General features: G+C 45.1%; 2 protein-coding genes and 2 long non-coding RNA genes across 14 annotated transcripts in view; 1 reads left to right on the plus strand and 3 right to left on the minus strand.

Annotated features, from left to right (window-relative positions):
• The window catches only part of LOC130599561 (uncharacterized), a 38,772-nt gene extending 34,053 nt beyond the window's left edge, over positions 1–4,719 (minus strand). For all 3 annotated transcript variants that reach the window (XR_008972260.1, XR_008972259.1, XR_008972258.1), the window contains exons 1-2: positions 4,601–4,719; positions 491–602 (exon numbers count right to left, since the gene is read on the minus strand). This is a non-coding gene — a long non-coding RNA (uncharacterized LOC130599561). The remainder of the gene's footprint in view (positions 1–490; positions 603–4,600) is intronic.
• ATP5PO (ATP synthase peripheral stalk subunit OSCP) lies at positions 4,409–6,628 on the plus strand. The gene is made up of 7 exons (XM_057410096.1): positions 4,409–4,511; positions 4,644–4,694; positions 4,784–4,894; positions 5,286–5,415; positions 5,532–5,644; positions 6,105–6,191; positions 6,485–6,628. The coding sequence occupies exons 1-7, from the start codon at positions 4,482–4,484 to the stop codon at positions 6,596–6,598; spliced, it is 636 nt and encodes a 211-aa protein (XP_057266079.1). The 5' UTR covers positions 4,409–4,481; the 3' UTR covers positions 6,599–6,628.
• Positions 6,629–9,342: 2,714 nt separating this feature from the next.
• LOC130599579 (uncharacterized) lies at positions 9,343–11,405 on the minus strand. Its single transcript, XR_008972266.1, has 2 exons — positions 10,361–11,405; positions 9,343–10,238 (listed from the first exon to the last, which is right to left on the minus strand). It is a non-coding gene; the product is annotated as an uncharacterized LOC130599579 (long non-coding RNA).
• Positions 11,406–13,261: 1,856 nt separating this feature from the next.
• The window catches only part of ITSN1 (intersectin 1), a 136,853-nt gene continuing 133,994 nt past the window's right edge, over positions 13,262–16,120 (minus strand). For all 9 annotated transcript variants that reach the window (XM_057410105.1, XM_057410112.1, XM_057410106.1 and 6 more), the window contains one exon: positions 13,262–15,525. In XM_057410105.1, coding sequence (XP_057266088.1) covers positions 15,377–15,525 — 149 coding nt within the window. In that variant the 3' untranslated portion in view covers positions 13,262–15,376. The remainder of the gene's footprint in view (positions 15,526–16,120) is intronic.

Genomic DNA, 16,120 nt, shown 5'->3' on the forward strand with positions numbered 1-16,120 from the left:
ACTTATGTTTTTCTACCCCTTTTATAACAGATTACTATGGTAGCATGGAAAATAAACTAGAACACCATGAGAACCCCAAAAGTATCACAATAATATCATAACAATTAATCATTTTATCATGTGAGAATGCTAGAGTTAAACCTCCTTGGAGGACAAGAAACATAGGCATAGGTACTTGGTTTTGCAAATAGGAGAGTATTCTGATGCCAAGGTCAGTGAGTTCAGTTGCCTAACTCACTTAGTACTGTTCCTGCTCCTATTTTGAACAAGCCTAATCATTTTTGTGGTTTTACAATCATTCTTCCCCTTTTGGGGGGGGGGGAAGAAGAAATGTTTACTGTCCCTTGACATTGAACATTGAATGGAAAACCCTCTTCTTACAGGGAAAAAGAGCCAGATCCTCCCCAGGCAGAAAGATTTTAGTGGGTGGGTCACTGTGTAAAAAGGCTTAGTCCCCAGGGAGTCAGCATGACAGAGCACTTGAACTTACCTGCCAGAGCGGAACTGCTTATGGAGCAGAGGTATGGAAAACAACCAGGTGAATTAGATTCAGCAAAAGTACCAACTGTTCCTGTGGAAGATAAAGGGCAGTCCCTGGGAGACTGGAAAAAAAAAAAACCACAACAACAACCTTCCCTCAGCAGCTGCAGGAACAAAAACAGTAGCAATGGGGAGGGGAGTTTGGTCGTAACTTTTCTGTGTGACATTCTCTGAGCTCAGCTCAAGACCAGGAGAGGAAAACTCCTCCACTTCTTGTAAATAAGATAAACTTTCTACAGAGGAACTTGTCAGGAACTTGTTTGCAGTTACACCCTGGCTCCTCTGGGACTCTCCCATGCACAATCCCAGGCTCAGCCAAAGGGAAACAGCCGGGTACAATTACTGACTAGCAGGTGCACAACAGCATCCAAAACAGGCCAAAAGCTCATGTTTCAGGTGAGTTGCAAGGTAAGGGAGAAAAGTATTCAGTGTTTGCAGCATTGCTTAAAATTTTTGGGTCACTAGTACAATTACTAGAGGTTTTTATAAGCAGTGGTTTTTGGTTTGATTTTTTTTAAAGGAGCTGACCATAGTCTGATGGAGAGTAAGTTTGGCATGTTTTTTGGCACTGACTTGATATGCTCTAATCACTGTTAGGACCCCAGATGTCTTGTTACAAATCTCATCTCCTTTTTACCTCTACATGTTGCAAATTATCTGTGGAATGGTCTTAGTCTTGCTGCACGTTCTGTGGCATCTCATGCAGTTGGGCCCTCATCAAACACATCCCACCACTATCACAGTTGAAGGATCATCACATTCTTTCTAGAGACGTAAAAGTGCTGATTACAGTGAACTCTGCAGCTCTTATGCCTGCGTGAAGTCCATGTATCTTCAGTATAAACAAGAATGCATCTAAAAGTACCTAAACTCAAACCAGTTATTTTCAAAATTTCTCAATAAAAGGAAAATAAAAAGTTTTGTGTGATTTCAGTTGTAGTCTGTCTCAACAGGAGAGAAATATGACATTTATAATATCACCACATTTATTATGAAAGAATGCATTAATGTTTCAGTCCTTCAAGCACTGAAGTGGCAGACCCACAAGTAAATATTCTTTCAGGTGCTTCTCATGGAAGAACTTGTAAATATTCAAGTGCTCACTAGGTGAACAAATTGAAATCAGAGACAGGGGTAAATGTCAAATAATTAGTGACTGGCAGTATGGGGAGTTTAATTGCTTTCTAGATGAAAAGTAACTCTTAAAAACACCCATACAATGATGATGGAGGAATCCATTATTATAACAGGAATCCAAATACAAGAACAGGCTTTATTAGGATTTAAACTTTCCCTCCAGTATAAGGCATAAAGGTACAAACTGTTTAATACCTGTGGCATTTTACTTGCCCAAAATTAACCTGTGAGAGGTGCTCTAATTTTAATTCCTGAAAGCGCTACCAGGATTTGACCCATTCCTTAGTTCATTAAAGTACCCTCGGCATTCAGTGGTTTGACTGGCCTCAATAAGCCATGATTCCATGTGCATTTAAAATGCTACAAGATCACAGAGTGCTTCAGAATTACACTAACAAAATTTTGGATATGGAACCCCACTTCAGACAAATCCATTCTCTGCATCATTCCAAAACTTCAGTGCATGCACATTATCACAAATAAAAAATAGATAAGTTTGATGTTTTGCTAAAGAAAAACATTTTTTTTCTGCATTTTAAATATGCTGTTCTTAGCACTGTAGTTATAAAAGTTATTGAGAACAATGGTGTTCCACCAGGCTTGAACCGATCATGGACTATACTTTGCGCCTTTGAATGACAACACAGTACATACGGCCAGAGATAGAAGAGGGAACTAAATTCTGACATCCAGGATAAAGTCTGTTGGTGACATATTTCTGGTGGGATGGTAAACTGTATTCCTAAAGAGCTTTACTCTAATTCTCTGGGGTTTGACATAGCTGAAGCGATCACTTCGCTTTCAATTTGTAGCAACAGCAACATCTAGTGTTGAAAGCCATCCCTGCTTTTCACTAATGCCATGCTTTGTATTTCAATAGCTGTACCCAACTGAGCTACTCACACCACTGAAATAATTACTTAAATCTGGTAACAGCTCCTCAAACCAGGCAGGCATTTTATCTTCTCATACAAAAAAAAAAAAGAATAATTAGGGAGAAAAGGAGTTTAACAGTGCAAGATAGTTCATTAGTGGGCAGGATCTTAGTTGCTCAAGGTCACACAGAGACTGCCAAAGTCAAGCTGCCTACCCTATGCTTTACCTGGAAGATTGTGTCTTTGCCCCAGGACATGTTCGGATCTAGTTTATCTGAGGGGAGGAAATAGCTCATTGCATTTCAGAGGTAGTTTCACTGCGTTAGAGGGCAGCAGAAATGTCTGTGAGGAAATAACACAGCTGACACTCTTTCCATTGAAAGTGTCACTAGGAGTGTCCCTCAGGGCTCAGTGTTAAGGCCAGTGTTGTTTAACATCTTCACTGATAATCTGGGTGAGGGGATCGAGTGCACCCTCAGTAAGATTGCAGACAACACCAAGTTGGGCAGGAACATTGATCTACTGGAGGACACAAAGGCTCTGCAGAGGGATCTGGACAGGCTGCGTCAAGGGGCTGTGGCCAATGGTGTGAGGCTCAACAGGGCAAAATGCAAGGTCCTGCACTTGGGCCACAACAACCCCATGCAATGCTCCAGGCTTGGGGAAGAGTGGCTGGAAAGCTGCTCATTGGAAAAGGACCTGGGGGTGGGGATTGATGGAGCTGAACATGAGCAGCTTGTGCCCAGGCAGCCAAGGTGGGCCAACAGTAGCCTGGCCTGTGTCAGCATAGCGCGGCCAGCAGAACTAGGGCAGTGATTGTCCCCCTGTGCACTGGTGAGTCTGCACCTCAAATTCTGTGTTTGGTTCTGGGCCCCTTACTACAACACAGACACTGAGGTGTTGGAGCAGGTCCAGAGAAGAGCAACAAAGCTGATGAAGGGTCCAGAGAACAAGTGTGATGAGGAACACTGGAGGGAAATGGGGGTGTTTAGTCTGGAGAAGAGAAGGAAGACCTTATCACTCTCTACAACAACCTCAAAGGAGGTTGTAGTGAGGTGGGTGTTGGTCTCTTCTCTCAAGTAACAAGCGATAGGACAAGAGGTAACAGCCTCAAGCTGCACCAGGGTAGGTTTAGACTGGATATTAGGAAAAATTTATTCACAGAGAGGGTGCTCAGGCATTGGCACAGGCTGTCCAGGGAAGTGGTGGAATCACCATCCCTGAAAGTGTTCACAAACGGTGCAGATGAGGCCCTCACTGACATGGTTTAGCGGTGGACTTGGCAGTGCTGGGGTAACGGTTGGACTTGATGATCTTAAAGATCTCTTCCAACCTGGTTGATTCTGTGGTTCTGTGAAGAACTCATGGGACACTCTCTCCTGGTGCACCTGAACAGAGGGATGTGCATGGGTGTGAGAGTTTCAAGACCCTTACAGTAATGAGACAGGGAGGTGGGCCACTGCAGCCTGCAAGGCCTTTAAGATTTCCTGGAGCTCTTCCCATCCCATAGGCCTTCCACCTGCAAAGCCATAGTCACAGCCATGGCCAGCTGAGGGGCTGGGTGTAACTGTGTGTGCAAGACAGCCCCAGGCTGAACCGAGGCACTCCAGGGGACCCACTGCCCTGGTCACTCTGGTTCACCCCCACACATACCGCACCGCCAGACCCTGAGGACGGCCACCTTCAGCACCAGGGTGTGAGAACGGGCTTCAGCTGGAGCTCGGAGGACGCTGGGGAGAGGGGCAGCTGGCAGCGCGGGAGCGGGGCGGGCGTGAGGCGACGCTGGGGCCTGCCCGCCCTCGGGCACTACAGCTCCCGGCAGGCACTGTGTAAGAGGACTGCGGATAGATGAGCGGCTGGGGCGGTGGCTGCAGCTGCGCATGCTCAGTGCCCCGCCGCAGCGGTGACCCTGAGCGCAGGCCGGGGAAGATGGCGGCAGTGGCGGGGCTCTCCCTGAAGGTGAGGTTGTGGGGCGGCGGTGGTATGTGGGGACAGGGGCGGGAAGGGACGGCACGGCACGGCATGGCATGTCGCGCGTGTTCCCATACCCATTTCCCAGCCCGGTCCCTCCGTCCGTTTTGTGCCCCGCAGGTGCGGCAGCTGAGCACTTCGGCGGCGAGGCCGGTCTCCAAGCTGGTCAAGGTGAGGGGAGCAGGAGGGCCACCGGCGGGCAGCAGCCGGGTCCCCGGCTCGGGGCCGATCTGAGCCCCCGCCCGGTCTCTCGCCCTCAGCCCCCCATCCAGGTGTACGGGCTGGAAGGGCGCTATGCCACCGCGCTGTACTCCGCCGCCGCCAAGCAGAAGAAGCTGGAGCAGGTGGAGAAGGAGCTGGGCCGAGTGTGGGTAAGGGATTCTACAGCTCATGTTCGCTGAAGCTCGCACGTGGGGTGGGGGGCAACGAGGCTGTTGCTTGCTAGGAGGGAGGTGGACTCGGCTCTTGCGTTTTGAGACTCCCACGGAGCTGGCCAGGCCTGCGTCCTGCCTGCAGTGCACACCCACTCACTGTTAAGGTGCTTGGAAGAGATGCAGGAGGAACATCAGCTCTAAGAAAAAAAACCTGCTGTAAATGAGCTACACGTGGAGCCGTTGTTTCACTTCCCATCAGCTTCAAACCTCTTCATTCTTTCGCAAGGAATGACTGTTGCTTGCTTTGGGTAGTCCAGTTGGGCCTTGTAATGCCTAGAAACTCATGGCCTTCAGTACATTGTCTGTGTGTGTTTGTGTGTCTTATTAGACCCTTTTGAAAGACCCCAAGCTATCCAATGTTGTCATGAACCCTCACACCAAGAGCGCAGTTAAACAGAAAGCTGTGAACGATGCCTTAGCAAAAGAGAAGATGTCCCCTATTACTGTCAACCTGATGAGTGAGTAACCATTTGACTTCAGAAAAACATGTAAGGCTACTTGTTATTACTGTTAGCTAACCAAAACTGCTTCTAGTGGCTGCTTTAAACCCTTCCAATTCATCTGCCTCTTCCAGATTTGCTGGCTGAAAATGGTCGCTTGCGTTACACACCAGATATTGTCTCTGCATTTGGGAAGATCATGAGTGCATACCGAGGAGAAGTGGTGTGCACAGTCACCACTGCACAGGTTAGTTAGGAACCTCCAGATCAAGCTCCTGTGGTGATGGAGAGAGGTGTACTTAGCCAGGAGCACTCTGCAAGCCTGCAGCCAGGCTGGAGCTCACCGTCAAGTCCTCAGTCACTCCCCAGTGCTTTACATGAAATCGTGTTTCTTTTCAAGAGACAGATCAGGATTTTCCATCAGATGTGTACTTTGGCAGGTACGGACTCTTGATGCCGTCTGAAGATGTCAGCATCAGAAGTTTGCACAAACAACTCAATGTTTATGAAATTAAGGGGACACAAAGTGACTGTGGTGTTTCTGTGCTGTCCTTCAGCTTTTTCTGTTCAAGAAGGCTGCTTAATTTCCCTGCCTGGTGCACATGTCTGCCTTTAGAAGAATCTGAAGAGAAAATCTGGGTTCTCATTATGTCTCTTGGATATTTTCAAGTCCTTCATTTTCTTTGTCTTCTGTTCATATTTTTCAGCCCTTGGATGATGCCAGCCTTACTGAGCTGAAAAGTGCTCTGAATGGATTCTTGGCTAAGGGAGAGGTCTTGAAGCTGGAGACCAAGGTCTGAATTTTTGATTTGTAAATAAATCTCAGCAGGTTCATGTTAAGATAGGGTTCATCTCCTTGATCTTAAAATAATAATTCCACTGAATCCAGTTGCTGAAATACATAATCTGTACTTTCCTGATGATGCTTTAGTTACTAAAAATCTTAACTTTGGAATACAGTGACTGCAAAGGTATTTTAAGGCTCTTTTAAAAGCTTTCTTTTTTCTTTGTTTTACCAGTGTAAAAACTGCGTGCTGAGCTCACAGAGTTTTGCTAATAGAATTTCTGTTCAATGTTTCTCCTTTAGACTGACCCAGCCATCCTTGGTGGCATGATTGTCAACGTTGGGGAGAAATACGTGGACATGTCCACAAGGACAAAGATCCAGAAACTCACCAAAATCATGAGAGAGATGGCCTAGCACACTGTCCTTGTCACTCGCAGTGAAACCGGTCAGATGAAGACAATAAACTTACTTCTTGAATAGATGGTGTGAAGTGTTTTGATTCAGAAACCAGCACTGAGAGAGAGAGGTGAAGCTGCAGTGAGTTTCACTTAGTTCTTGCTGAACATTTCATAACCCAGCTTGAAAATGTCGCTTGCCCTGAATGCAGGTAGATGTTGCTCAGAGGGAAATGGAGAGTAACAGTGTAGGAGCTGATAAATGGGGTCACTGCTGCTGTGAGGTTCTGCCAGTCACCAGGGAAAACTTTTGCTCAGGCTATTGTCAGGCCAGCGGAGGAGCAGTCCTGCTGCACAAGCTCATTTCAGTGGCATTATTGGAGCCTGTTCACCAGCCACGTTTGATTTTGTTGTTGTTGTTAAGAGAATTTTGGTATAAACAAGTATCCCTGCAGGGGAGGGACGGTTTAGACCTGGGGTTTCGCTGGAAGTGTATTCCCCAGGGGGCCAGCCTGGGGTTGCTGGCCATGCCTCCTGCCAGGAGGGGTAAAGGCCACCCTTGGCTTCTGGGCTGGGAATGGGAAGGTCCAAGGCAGAATGAAGTGCTGGTTCTGGAGGCAGTGGGAGTGGCAAGGTGGGCTTGTGCTGGGGAAGGTGAGGGAATGCTGAAGCTCCACGGGTCACTGGCAAGGGGTGGGGGGTTGAGCTTGGGCCCCCCTGGAGGATGAGAGGCAGGGCAGAGGGACAGGTGGAGTGGGCCATGGGGCAGTGGAAGGCCCAAAGTTGTCTCTAGCACCCTGTTTTCCATTCCTGGTGCTGTTCCGTAGCAGCAGTGGAATGCATCGAGCTGTACCTGAGGCAATACAGTTTTCCAGAGCTCAGCACCATGCAGATGCTGGCCCTGGCCTGGATAAAGCAGCCCCAAACATCTGGCGAGCTTCCTGATCTGTCCCACCTCACCTACTGCTACAGCAGCTGTGATTTGCCAACTGGGCTTTGGCTACAGCACTGTCCTGCTGTGCCAACCCATCCCCAAAACTGCTGTGAAAAAAAGGACATTTTCAAGGTGCAGGTGTGGCATGTGCTGAGCTAGACATGGGCACCCATTGCTTAACAGGATACCGAGGGTATTGCTCTCAGGGCAGCTGGCCAAATCCAGCAATTATTAACAAAAATCAGGGGGGAGATCAGTGTGGGACTTGCTATGTTCTCGGCAGCAGAGCCACAAGCACACAAATTGCTGCTGGCATGCCTGGCCACAGAGCAGGGCCTCTGTAAAGTGCTGATACCACAGAGTAATGGCACCTGGCCTGTAAAGCAAGTGCCTTTAACTGTTTTGGGGGGTTTTGGGGTGGCTAGCTTTTCAATTATTATTTTTTAGTAATTTATATTTTTGCTGTCTTACTATAGATTTGGTTAATTCTCACCTTTCAAATCTGAAAGAAAATGCAAACAATACATTACAAAGATGAAAAGTGGCACATATGGGATGACATTAAGTGCTGTAGTTTCCCTGAAATAGTAACTATTACTTTGCTTATACCTGTGTAGTCCTTTTGTCAAAAATACTCACCAGAAGATCTCCTTCATGTGTATGACCCCATATCACTGTTCTTCAGCACTTCTCAAGAACGTAACAGCACACAGTTAAACTTGAAAAGAAAAAGGGATTTATTCTTGCATAATTTCACTCACACAACTACAGTCTCATCCGAGCCAAACAAATTGCACAGCCTAAAACCGCATGGGCAGTTTTCACCGTGGTGACTGCAGTCTTGGAAGCAGCACAATTCCTTAAGCAGGTGAACGCATTTTAAGAGCCTTTGCTTAAGAGGACCATGTCTGATAATAAAATTATTTAACTAAGCGTGGCTGAGGAAACGTGACGTTCGCAGCAATCAAAGTACAGTTGGAACTGTCTTGCTAGAAACAGCGCTGTCTGATTCATAATTATTCATTACACCTATTACAGATGCTTTGAAAACCAAAAGAAGACAACTTCACGGTATAAATGTTTTACTGTCGAACAGTTCGATGTGACAAAAACGAACAATACAAATTAATTGCATTTTCTCTGAGGGGAAAAAAAATAAAGAAGTACCTTTTTCTCCTGTTTGGCCAGATCTTATAATATCTTTGTGATTTTTAGGATCACATGAATGCTACGGACCCCAGGCCTGGTCACTCCAAAAGAAGCCCATCCCCAGGGTGCAAACCTAGGAGAGCCTGAAGGATGTGGTGAGATAGGAAAGGAAGGACTGAGAGCAGGAGCAGTGAGCTGGCCAAGCACCAGGACCAGCACTATGGTTCCACACGCAACCTTCCCTCTTCCTCCTGGCAAGAGCAGGTTACACCATGAGGCCATTCCCATGGAGCAGCCACCACAGCTGGGGGGGATTTACCCTCCAATCCACCACCCAATGGAAACCCACCTACATTTTCAGGGGGGGAGGCAAAGATCCCACTGCTCACCAAGCTCTTACTTTTTAGCTCTGCCCCTATTTCTCCCCTTTGTCCCTTACTCCCCTGCATGCCAGCCCTCTCCTTCCACACGTGCTCCCTGCAGTGGTCAGGAGCTGCTGGCTGCAGGTCTGACACGGGGCTTGGAGAAAGCACCAGCTCCCTTCACTTGCACAACACTTGACCATCCCAGAACCAGCTGCTAAATCCAGGGTTAGGGACACTTTGCAGGTTTATAAGCAGCACAAGGAATTCATCTACAGTTGCAGCAGAGCCTTTGACAACTGTATCAAGCAACTAGGCTAGTTTAACATATTCTTACTGCAGTTCTTTATTCTCTTAAATTAGGTCCTAAATATATCCTCCTATGTACAGAAAAATAATTTCCCAAGGACAGCCCCTATTTTAAAATATTTAAATGAACAAACAAAACTGGGTTCCTATAAACTCTTTTCTGTTAGATTTACTCAGTATTTGACAACAACATAGCTGTGTTTTTGTAGTATATATACAAATAATCACATATATATATATAAGCATGTACTTAACTATAGATACATCAATACGCATGTAGGGTAAGAGTGCTGGGGCTAAACAAACACCAGGATACATGTGGTATGTATGTATAAAGCACGCCCCTCAAAGCTAAGGTGATATAACCTGATTCCCAGCTTTTGTGTGTTTCAAGGGTTCTGACTGCTGGATTTGAATACACTGAAGTATCACAGTAGCAAGCAGAGCAGCGTGAAACATGATACTACTGTTGCAGTAGAAGTTTGGACTTGTCACATCTTAGTTTTGAAAATGTATTTAATAATATTACAAAAACTGCATTATCCACAATGTCCCCCCCAGCCCTACTCACATGTAACAAAAAGTGATTCATTTCTTTTTAAAGGGTAAAAAAATCATAAAATGAACATTTAAAAAGTCCCCTCATAAAAACTCATGTTGAGAAAATACACAATAATTATGTGCATCTAGAAAAGAGTTCAGTAATTTATCAGCTATTTGGCTTAGTGGCAGCTCAGTGACATGCTCTGTCTTTCAAGGTGCCCAAGTCAACTCACCGGCTGCATGCAGGGCTTTACAGTCTGGCTTTCTACCAGCATCATACTTGTCAAAGTACTCAGTATTTCCAAGGCTGAGGTCAGCCTTAGTGGCTTTTTATTTTACAGCACTTCCCAGTGGGTCACGGTCTGTAAGTATGAGAATTCTGATTTGCCCAGTAGATACAGTTCAGGTGAGTTTAGTGGCTAAAAACACTTTCAGAAAGATAAGAAAACAACTGCAAAGACTATGAACTATTTATGCATTTTACCTTGATCTTGACATTTTGCTTGATGCTCTATTGCAGTTTTCCAGCCCTTACAGTGCTTGAATCAAGCTCATAATGTAGATTCTACTTTATCCAAGGCTTCTGAATTCCTCCATGCATCCCCACCAAAGCATGTAGGCACCTGGCTGTCTTTATGTTGCCTTTGCACTAAAGTGGGGCACGAATTAAAGTTAAGCACCTGCTGAAGTGCTTGTTGAGCCAGGGGCTGCGCCAGAAATGGCAGCTACCAGATGAGCTGCGAGGGAGAAGTCTGGAAAGGAGTCCCTAAAACAGCACTGTTCCACACAGCTGAGCTCTGGGAGTTGAGGTTTAAGGGAAGGAAAGAGTGATGCTTTGCAAAGGACTTAATTAGTTACAAGGCAGAAGCACCAGTTTACTCACAAGACGTACAAAGAAGACAAACCCAGAGGGAACGCAGCAGAACAGGGAAGTGAGATGAGGTGAGATGTGTTTTCCAGTCACCCACTGTGCTCACTTGTGCAGCATAGCCAGTGTTTGGCTTGAAGAGAGGCAACAGGCTCAGCAGGTGGAGAAAATCATGTCTGGGAGGGGACCTGGGTGACCTCAAACATGAGCCTCGACCCCAATGGCAATGAACCAGGGGCTATGGGCTCAGCTCACAGCCTGGCACAGAGGGGAAAGACAGCAGGGGTGTGTGCTCAGGTGACAGGCTGGACCATGGAAAAGGGGGGAGCTGAAGCTGCCATGAACAAAATGACTTCCAGATGCACCTGTGGAAAATGAGCTCAGGTGGTTTTCCTGAGAGGCATATCTTAAAGGGCTGCCTCCTGGCCACGGGGAAAAAAAGCTCTCAAGGTGGATCAACAAGACCACGCTGATCCTTAGAGCAATCATAGCAGTGATGGAGATGATACAAGTGAAAGGACAGATATCTGCCCTGCTGATGTGTAACGGCATTGCTGGCAACTACCTCATAAGACTGTATGCTGCAAGGACAAGTCCTTTGAGAGACAGAAAACTGGCACACTGATGGTGGTGCAGTTGGTTCCCCTGTATGGAAAGGGCATGGACCTCCGGATGGCTCCTGAGAGCTGCCTGGGTGGCACCAGGAAAGCAAAGAGCCAGACAGCAATGTTAACAAGTGTATGAAGTCCTTGTGAAAGGATCTTGAAACAACACAGTACCAAAGCACTTCAGACCTGTACCGCAGAAGGGAATTCCTGGAAAGAGGTGTACAAGGGTGTTACAAACACCGAAAAGCTCTACTTGTGTAAGAAAGCGCATCCAAACTCCTGCATAAACACAGAGCTGCACTAAATCCAGTGTGGCTCTCCCAGGCTGAGGACAAATGCAGGATTTATTATTACTGTTGTTATATTATGGATGTTCGGGATCCTGGATAATTGAAGTTCTGCTGTGAGACTATGGAGCAGTGTTGTTCCCTTCCAGTTTCTGACCCATTAACTCAGTCCTATTACAGGACTTAAAACCAGGGAAGCACTAAGGAGAAACACTATTCTCCTTGTTAAAATTAATGTACCTAAGGGAATAAAACAGGTTTACAAGCTCTGTGTTGTAGTGAGGATGCTCATCTACATGAATCTGCTTTTTTAATCCAAAATGTGATCCAAGCATTTTCTGGGCTTCAATTTCGCTGTTACAGTTATTTCGCATTATGTTAGGAAAAGTTTACACACATCTTGATGGGGCTGGAGAAGGGACCTGTGAGCTGAGCTGTGCTATTTTAGGAAGATATTCAGAGATATCAATAACCAGCATCTGAAAAATAGCATCTACATATAGGTATTAAATACTGTTAGCACTGACTAGCCGAGTTCGGGCTGACTGCCAGCATGTGGCACTCATAAGAGGATGGCTCAGCCTTCATACGTTGTGGTAATGCCAGCTGGCTTTCTAAAGACAGGAAGAGATACCTGACTTCCTAGGTACTGCTGTGTGCCTCTCCCTTCGTCAATACAGGTGGCATTTAAACAAGCCTATGAGAAACTGCAGTTTACTCTATGAAAACACTAGGAGGAATACAGTGAATGAGTCTCTTTTCTCTTTCAGTAAAGAGCATAAAGTCCCTTAAAGCAGTAAGTCCTGGATGAGCAGGAAGCCTATGCAGCTATGGTGAATAGAAAAGCAGAAAGCTGTAGCCCACACAGCCATGAAGTTAATGCAAAGCAATGTGCAAGACTATAGCATACCTGACCAAGGTAAACCAGGCTGGAGTCAATGGGTTTCTAAGAACTTTTGGCTAACACTAGTGAAAAGTAGTTCCATCTGGGAAGCTAACAGTGCCAGTATGCTACAGAGCTCTGAGGGAGAGCAGTAAGAAAACAGGGACATCCTGATGCACAGTCAGCTGGCCCTAAGGGCATATATACATTCTGTCCTCGACACAGAGGGATTAGGACAAGTTTTCTCTAGGATTAGACCCATTATGAGGGATTCATTAAATATTGGTGAGCCAAACTCCAGCCTTTCATCATCATCCTATCTGCGTGACTCCTGACATTAATGGGAGTTAAACATTCCTCTGCATCGAGGGTCAGTGGGAAATCACAAGTGATGGTGCTTGGGAAGGTGCTCAGTTCCATTACAATTCCCCCAAATGGTGCAATTGTACGTGCCCATGACAAGGGTCGCAATCAGAGGAGCCCCTGCAGCTAAGGGTTCCCCACTTCCAGCACCAGCTGTGTTTCAGAGGCCGGTGCAGCTCCTTGAGGCTCCCTTTGAAAACATGGCCAAGATTTCTGTGTTGCACACAGTGTCTTTTTTTGTCCTGTTAGGTCTATTCAGCCGTTGCTGTAATGCATGCTGGTGAAACGAGACCGTAAAAACGTGATGCTACTTTCTAAACACTGAAATTAACATTCACCGTATTTACAGCTACTGAGTAAAATTAGAACAGCGATAAAAGGTTGGACAATGACATTTAATGTTATTCCAGTAATAGATTTTTATCACTCTTTTTTATCCTACCACAACAATGTGTATTTTCATATACATTATATTTCATAAAATGTATTGATATGGGATTAGGAAAGCATGGGTTTAGTACTATTTACAGATTTTAATTGAAACCATTTTCTTAACAACATTGAAAAATAGAAACTTAAAGTTTTCTTAATCGTGTTTTTAGCCAGTTAGTGGTAAACAAATGCATGCCTAGGAAGTTACACTCCCTCTAAAAATGTGGTCAGTCGAAAGTTTCCAACTAAAGTGTGTATCTCTGTTTTGTTTCAAAAAATACATAAGTATGTCTGTCATTTCTGATACAAAATTCTACACTATCTTTAATAAATAAATAATAAAGCGATTCTGATAAGTATGAAATGTAAACTTTGTTGTCCCTCCAACATACTTGGGTTTTTTTTTCCCATTGCTTGAAACATTACAGTGGTCTTTTAGGAAATTATAATACACAGACACTTCCCAGCACAGTTTACACTTACTATCATACTGCATCTACCTATCCGTTATGAATATATCCTAATTTCCTAATGGAAATCAGTAAGACTTGTAGTGCTAGAGAACACCACCTATACAGGAAGGGTGAAACCAGTACTGAAAGGACATGCAAGGAACACCAAAACCTAACAACAGGCTCCACGAGAACGTTCACATGCTAATGAAACAGGCTGACACCTCCCATTCGGAAAGAAAGTCCTTACAAAAATACTAGTGTATGCATGATAGGTCATGAACAAAATGAATCCAAGGAGAACAAAGAGGAATAGAGGAATTTTACTCTTAGAAGTCTATTCTCTCTTGAGTCCAGACTCAGCAAAGCACTTACACATGTGCTTAAGGGAAACAAGACGTAAGTGCAAGCTTAAAGCTGGGTGCTTTGCGAAACAGGGAAAGTTTGCTGGATGTGGGTCTATGTGTGTGTATTTGTAGAGTTAAATGGATATATAAGCCCTGGCATTCCCCCATATGACAAGGCTTTTACTTTGGGGTCACCCACTCTGCACCATCACAAGCACTCTGTTTCTGGCTGCATCCAGTATCGCTTCCACCAACCCTGTGGTCATGCTGGCTTCCCACAAACACCTTGGTGAGCTACACAATGCTGCTGCCCTGAATTTAGTGACACTGTGTCAAACACAGGCTTGGTCCAATTTAATAACTGGTCACCACTAATTGCTTTGCAAACTAGACTCTGTGGGGTAGGAATTAGCTTCCAGAGCTAGAGCTGTGATTTTGTGAATTCCCCCACTGCAGGTGATGGATCATCCATCTGTGGTCACACAGGCAAGCAGCAGCAGGAAAGGAACATTGAAGTGGCATAGCACAACATACAGCAGGGCTCTACATTTAATCCTTCACTTACTGTTCAAACACTTACAGTCCTACAGAAAACAGCAACTTCCAAAGGTACCAAGTGGGTGGACTTTTCTGGACTGCAATTCACCTCTGTGCAGAAGGCCTGTACATAATTTATTTTCAGGGGCAACGTGCATCATGAAGTGGTATGTTAATAGAATCTTCTCTGTTTATACATATAGACTATTTATTTTCTAAGTCTTTTCAGTACCATCATGAAGATCCCCAAAGATCTTCTTACTGCGTAACTGCTCCTTCCACTCACGTTACATTTACACGCCACTTTGCTGAGCAATAGACACAGAATTCCTTAAGGGGGAAAACCCTGCAGAAAGCCTCCAAAACATACCAGCGTTGCCTTCTTCATATAAATTAAAGAGTAGGGTAACTGGAGCAAGCACAGCAACCTATGTGGTTTGCCAGCCTTTCAGACTGGAGCACAACAAACATCTAGGTTGTTTCATAAACCGTAACATCAAGTTCCTCATAGAGAAATTGAGGGAGGTCTCCTCACTAAACTGGGATTCATTTTTCAGTGAGAATTATCAAGGCACAAAGATGCTCCTGTTTGCTTTGATAACCCTCTTACGCGTGAAGGGCAAGCAGTAGTTTCATACCACACCAGTAAGGGTTTTGTGACAGCTTCTGCAGACACCTATTGCAGTGAACTCAGGCTGAAAGAAAACATTGGTCCCTTTCCTTCTAAGGCTCATCGAACAATTGCAGGTCTAGTCGGACGACTATTTCTCCTGTTGGAACTTCATGTAGAAGGAGACACTTTGTAACTGGTCCCTTTGAACCCTGATCCTTCTTAATGTCTGCCACACGGATCTCTGTTCTGCCCAAAAAGTCTGAAATGCAAAAAGACAGCATGCTCAGGAGTGACACGACTGGTATATGCTGCAATAAAACGCTAAATTGCAGAAGGAACTAAGCTTCCATCTACACACAAGAGGAGAAAACAAGTATTCAGTCCAACTATATCTTTTGCAGTTGAAGGCAGCCAATTGGCAGCAAATTGGATTGTATCTAAACTGTATTAGACAGCATTAGAGAGCAGCAGCATTAGAAGTAAATGGCCTCATAATCAGAAAAATCCACTATGTAACTGACAGCTGCCTCAATTCAGTAGCTTATTTGTTTTATGATATGTTAGAAAAAAGGCCAAAGGCTGCTGCACATTCAAACAGAGTGTGAAGCCCTCAGGAGGTGATAAAGCCAAGAGGTGCATCACACTAGCAACAAGGTCAATGGGCCAACTGGCCCTGGCCACGTGAATGACAGTCCTATTCAAATACCTCTTGAGAGATTATGAATCCAAATGCACTCTTCGGTGCTCCATATGTTTACCCCAGGTTATGAAATATGTATGGGTTAGGAATCCTGGGTTCATTTCTGCCACTGTTATTGCATATTACAGTTACTTGAAGACATTTCTCTTCCTCC

Source organism: Pezoporus wallicus, unplaced genomic scaffold (assembly GCF_028554395.1).
Source record: "Pezoporus wallicus isolate ANWC-B61680 ecotype Strahan unplaced genomic scaffold, APGP_CSIRO_Pwel_v1 contig_7011, whole genome shotgun sequence".
Classification (NCBI taxonomy): Eukaryota; Metazoa; Chordata; class Aves; order Psittaciformes; family Psittacidae; genus Pezoporus; species Pezoporus wallicus.